The sequence below is a fragment of the Impatiens glandulifera genome, chromosome 5 (assembly GCF_907164915.1).
Source record: "Impatiens glandulifera chromosome 5, dImpGla2.1, whole genome shotgun sequence".
NCBI classification, from domain to species: Eukaryota; Viridiplantae; Streptophyta; class Magnoliopsida; order Ericales; family Balsaminaceae; genus Impatiens; species Impatiens glandulifera.
Window position 1 is genome coordinate 9,320,471 of NC_061866.1, and position 6,395 is coordinate 9,326,865.

General features: G+C 30.1%; 1 protein-coding gene across 1 annotated transcript; it reads right to left on the bottom strand.

Annotated features, from left to right (window-relative positions):
• Positions 1 to 226: 226 nt before the first annotated feature.
• Positions 227 to 3,127, bottom strand: LOC124938404 (probable BOI-related E3 ubiquitin-protein ligase 3). Its single transcript, XM_047478839.1, has 4 exons — positions 2,985 to 3,127; positions 2,807 to 2,907; positions 2,433 to 2,743; positions 227 to 761 (listed from the first exon to the last, which is right to left on the bottom strand). The coding sequence occupies exons 1-4, from the start codon at positions 3,047 to 3,049 to the stop codon at positions 276 to 278; spliced, it is 963 nt and encodes a 320-aa protein (XP_047334795.1). The 5' UTR covers positions 3,050 to 3,127; the 3' UTR covers positions 227 to 275.
• Positions 3,128 to 6,395: the final 3,268 nt, after the last annotated feature.

Sequence of the window (6,395 nt, forward strand, 5' to 3'; positions counted from 1 at the left end):
TCTTTAGATGCAGATATATTTAAGATTTTGTATTCTAACTTTGGTATTATTGTTTTCAAAGTTTGTATATTAAACAATATTAATTATCATCTCTTCTGTCCAGCTTCAAGACAGGTTTGGAAACATAGCAAACTAACTGGAATCCCATTTGTTGCTAGAAATGTTTTACACCAATATCCCTATAATCTCTATTTCATCATTCTAATTAGATTTTATGCAATTACCATAACATATACAACACCATTTTATCATTTATTCGCAACTTGATGCTGTTGTTACACATGTACCTCGAGACTCATAATCTTCGTCGACTGACAAATGGGACAAAAACTAATCCCACTTTCGCAATCTATACAAACACAGAGATGCTTACATGGAAGCAAAAGCATTGAAACTACCTTTGCATTGCAAACTTTACAACACATCATCCTTTTCTCACCATCAAAACAAGATGCAGTGTCTTCAACCTCACTGTCTCCATAACCTTCTTTACTATCTCCGATTCGAGCAAAGATCTGTTGAAGACTTAAATGAAGATGGTTAATCGTGTTTTCTTTGTATTTCGCATTTTGCTGCCACATACTTGCTTCCATTGCCAACTGTTGGATTTGAAGCTCAAGCTCCATATTCTTCTTATTTACATTTTCAACCTCTTCTTCTTTTTGCTTCAGTTTCTCAATAACCTTTTGTTCCAGGTATGAGATTGTCTCCATCTGATTTGCCTGAACCTTTTCTATTATTTTTTGCCTCAGTTGTTCAACCTTTTGAAAGATAAAATAATACGAAATCATTAATCATAGACATGCCAGACAATCAATCATCAAAGAAGACATAAATAAGAAACTAATTGCTGTTTTAATATCAGGGACAATCTAATGCAACTTTATGTCCTTATTTTGATCTATTTTGCAATGTTTAAGGAAATTCTTCAAGATGAAAACATATGGAGTTCGAATAAGGACATCTAATATTACAAAGTTGAACCTTCATTAGGTTACTGTCCATTAAGATATGATGAATTAGGAAGTACACAAGTGCTAGTGAGAAATGATCAGTACTAATTTTTTCATATGAATCACAATTGTGGAAAAACAACCAGAAATAAGGGGTGACATAAGAGAATATACATAAAAATCAGCTCACATCCCATAACAAAACCCATCAAAACAAACAAATAAATATAAATAAACTTGTAGAAGAATTAACTGTCATCAGTTCAAATAAGATCTAAAATGCTTAGTGCTTCTAATAAGGAGGCTCAAAGCTTTCACAAATAAAATCACAATGTCAAAACAAACTATCAGTGCTCTAGGTCAACATTCTCGACAAAACCGGGATCAACTCAGGCAAAGTCCTTGTTATCTTTGGTGTCGTTAAAAACATTGTTTAATTTGGTCCTATTTTATTTATTTTTGTCATAGTATGTAAATAAATAAGAGTCTGTTAACCCATTAGGGTAACTCAAGTAAACAAAGTATTTACCTAAGAGACGGAGGTCTCAAATATGATTCACATTAATAACTCCCTAATTTAAGTGGGGGATTGAATTGTCGCGCTAGCTTTTTCCAGTGAATAAATAAATCCTAGTCTGGGAAAAAAGATGCTATAAATCGAGAAGGACTTGTTAGAATTAGTTATGCTATAACGCAATTAACAGTTAGGGTTCTAGATCTACTAAATGTATCACTGGTATCAGAGAAAAATCCTTGCCACTGTGAAACTGTTGATTGAAACACCGATTGGAAACTGATTCAACATGAATAATAGAATATCTTAGGAAGTTGGTAAGTGGTGCAAGTGTTGCATCATTCATCTAATTTGTGGTTATGACACCAGAAGAAGGTCTTCTTTGCGCTACTGACATCCGTTGAGATTAACAAAGTGACTTGAGGCCGATACAATTGATTATTCATTGAATGAACAAAAGAAATTGAAATTAGATTCGATTGTTGAGTGTTGTGGCCAAATAACCGACTTGATTGAATCATGGGAAACTAAAATGGAAGACTCATATGGAATCATGGGAAATCGAAACTCATAAAGGAAAATCAGAATCTTACGAGCTAGTAGAGGCACATCAGCAATATGACATAGTAGAGTATGTTGAACAAACGATGCCATTTCAATCCACACATTTGGCACCAACCGAATAGGGTTATACATTGGAAGAACAGACTTTCTTGACAACTTTTGTTATAGAGAAAAGGTTTAAGATTTCACATAAACATGGGGCAATTTAGGAGATTGATCGAGACAAACCTATTTCCCTCATTGGAACTAAACAAGAACCAAATCAAATCAATCTCATATAAATAAAGTTCAAGGTCCAAATTTGACATGTTCGAATAGAAAATGCTGATGGAATTGCCAAACCCATTGTTCAAAATTAACTATTTCAGATTGAATAGTGAACAAGGGAGGAAATCACAGACCTGGACTCTGAGGAATCCATCAAGGTCGGCATTGTATTCGCTTAACTCATTTCCAATAACACCAAGAAATGGTGACGAATCACCAGACGAAGCCAGACGGCCATTATCCAAAGACAAACCTAAACCAGTAGAGACTGATCTCGTTTGAATGAAATCAACAGGCGAAAATTGGGTATTATTATCCAAGAAATCTAGTTCTTTTAGTCTCTTTCTTCTTGATTCAAAGCCATAGTTTAACGGGAAATCAACAGCTAACCCATCACTAGCGTCTGTTGCAGGAACAGGGTAGGGAGCTAACCCGACCACATGAACTGCGATAGATCAGAACTCATTAAGAAGTTTGAAATAAATGGAGAAAGAGAGAGGAGGGTTACATGATGGGATGTAAGGAGGGTGTTGAGAACGATCAGGAAGATCACGGGCGATGAAATCTGCGACGGGAGGGGACATCTGATGGTGGGTGTTGTAAAAGTTTCTGCAAAGAAAAATCAAGATTTGTGGAAATGAAAGAATCATAAGGATTGTGGAAAAGAGAGATGTTAACTAGCTTACTTGAAGATATCTGATTGTTGTTGTTGTTGTTGTTGGGTTGATTGTTGAAATAGATGGTTAGCCATGGCCGATTCCAGAGAGAAGATCTTTCTTTTCCTTGATTCCTTTCGTCGTCAAATACAGGGGAAGGAAGGAAGACAGATTTTTATTTAGTTTTTGTGGAATAGACAAAGAGAACTCTTTTTTTTCTTCAAACAAAAATTGAAATAAACATTTTTTCATTGAATTTGAAACAAATTCATATGTGATCAATTCAAATCCGTGTGAACTATTTGGAATTTACTAATGGGATGATGAAAAGTACAAGTTTAGAGATAAAAATTATCTTTATTATTGTTCTTGAATGTGCGGTTTGAACATATTTGATTTGTGTAACTCGTTATTTTTTTTATTTTATAGAAAGGGGGTTTTTTGTCGGTCATTATTTGATGGATGGTTTAAATTGAGAGGAATCGGTGAGTATTCAATAACAAAACTTTTTTAGCGAGATTTCTTAAAAGTTTGATACCATCTTGGAGTGGCAACTCGACTGTTTGAGCGGGTGCATTGTTGATCTTTTGAACAATTTTTGGAATGGATAATGTGTGGACACTATCTTAAGTTTTTATTTGGTGTCATGGTACATTGATTTATTTTTTTCATATTTTCGGGTTTCTTCTTTGTCATTTGTCTTGTTGTTGTTAGATGTTTTCTATTTTCATTTATTTGGTTGTTTATATCTTATGTCAATGTTGTTGTTTTGCAATTTTTTTTTAATTAAAAGAAATTTATAATTAATTAGAAAAAACATTAAAATTTGAGATTAGTGATATCTTACTTAAATTTAAATATTTTTAATTTTTAAATGGTATATGAAAATTAAGATGTTTATTGAAAAGTAAACAAAATAATGGATATGATTATCAAATAAAAAAAATTGGAAATGGTCCCAACTAGCTCTAATTTGATGGTTTTGTTGAGTTTCATTTGAATTGAAAATTTGTTTAAATTAAGTGTGTTTCGAATTAAATTATATCTACTTAATGAGTTGATAAATAGATTAGATTCACTAAAATGATACAAAAGATTATCAAATAAACACTTTTGACAAGCGGAAATTTAATAATAACATTAAATTATTACAAAAAAGTGAAAAAAAATTAACTTAAAAATCATCTTATGGATTTCACCCAAAGTTAAGAGAATTCACTTAGCATATGATCAGATACCCTATTTAGAGTACTAAACATTGATTTAAGATTGATTTTAAGTATTAAGAAATAACACAATGACATTAAATGAAATTATGATCTAAATAACTTTAAATTAAATTAATATATCTATTTATAATACAATATATAAAATAAACTAGAATGGAATTGGACCTAAAAAAACTAGTCAGATTATTAAGATGGTTTAGTTAATTAAATCTTATACTAGTCTATAAAAAGAAGTCAACAATTAACTATGGTTTTCTTAAGTCAATTAATCTAAAAATATTAATTTAAATAATATTGATTAAAGTGATATAAAATATACCAACAACTAGTTAGGATTAGCAGGGTGAATGTTATTTTAAATATTTTATTTATTTAAATCCAATAACAATGAATAATTTAACAAGCTAATTTCGTCATTATTGGTAATTAAATGTGTATTTAAGTTATATCTAATGTTTTGAAAAGACTAGAACAAGGACTAAATGCTCTATTGAGTTTTTCTTTTTTTAAAGTTTGTTCGATAAAAAAAAAGCGTTATTTGAATTTTTAATTGATTGAATTAGTATAATGTTTTTTTTAAATAAAAATTAATATTATAATTAATTAATTAAATTAATTGAATTGTTGGTAAAAACAATTTAATATCAAACAAGCTCTAAATTAATAATTTTGTTTCCAAATTTGAGTTTAATATAATATATATATTAATTTTGTTAATATATATTAGTAATTCAAAATTGATTTGAAAAAAAAGTTGGTCAATACATATTTTTCTAAATTATATGTATTTGAAATATTAATTTAGGAAAAATAATTGCTTGCCCTAAGTGATAAACAACAAATATTATGATAAAAACGCCCTCAATAATATTATCATGAACTAAACTAATCCTTGAAAACTTAAATGCGGGTGACATGGGTTGAGTTATGATGTGAGATGGATTCAAAGAAAAGGGTTCTAATATTCACCTGATATTTTTCCGCAAACTCTAAGATATATAGTCTTTTTTTCTGTACAATTCCTTCTTAACATTCCATATTTGTCTTAATGAAATCTTTAACGGCATGAGATGAACCTAATTGTCTTAATTCTATAGACGATTCGCGCTACTTTCTATTTTCGGACAAAAATACTCCATCTCGCGACGGTACGATCACGTCTCGCGACGGCACGCTCGCATGGTCGCGTCTCGCGACGACACGGCCCCGTCGCGTAACGCGGCGCACTGTCGCGTTACGCGACGAGGGTATTTTTGTCCGGAAAATAGGAATTAATCATTTGCGCAATTTTTAATAGACGCCGGTCATTTACGCAATTAAGACAATTATTAGGACTATTTCATCCAATTTTCCTCGGTAATCTTTCCCTTTCAGTTAGAAAATGTGATCTACCAATTCATGTAACAAATTCAAATTTAGAAATTTAATAAATTATTGGACTTAATTTAAGTCATATAATTTTTTTTATAGAATAGATACTTATTCAAATAATTATATGTGATACACGGATTTTCAATCTTTTGCTCTACAAGTTGAGCTATACTGACTAGTCTCGAACAATCATCCTAATTTTACTGTTATAAATTAACTAAATTTAATGATGATACTCATTTATCCACATGATTAGAGATGTGGGTAAAATTGAATTTTAAAACTAACTAAATTAAACAAATAAGCTAGCTTGATAAGAAATTAAAAGGAAAGATCTCTTACAATATTCATTGTGTGCATGAGTAATTTTTTTATATATTAACTTTTCAAAGTTTATGGAATTTACTGTGGCTCCTAACATGACATTAAGAGCTCATTTGATGTTGTTTTTTATTTAGGTTCTATTTAATTTTTTAGAATTTTTTATCACGTTATTATCCTTTCAATCATCAAATTATTTATTTCATCAATTAAAATATTAATATATTCTTACTTTATTTTATTAAATTTTAATTTTAAATACAAAATAATATTTTAATAATTAAAACAATTAAAAAAACTCAAATAACCTAAAATAGTTTTTTTTTTTTTATCAAATAAAGTTTTTAAAACAAACCCATATAAAACCAAGATCAAACAAGTTCATAATATTAAAACACTTTAGCTATTTGGGGGCAATAATGTCAGGGAATAACAACCACCTAGTTGAAATCAGATTTAGTGGTAAGAAAGTTACACCACTTGTCTTTTAATTTCTTCTTTCTTGAAACTCAGCGGGAAA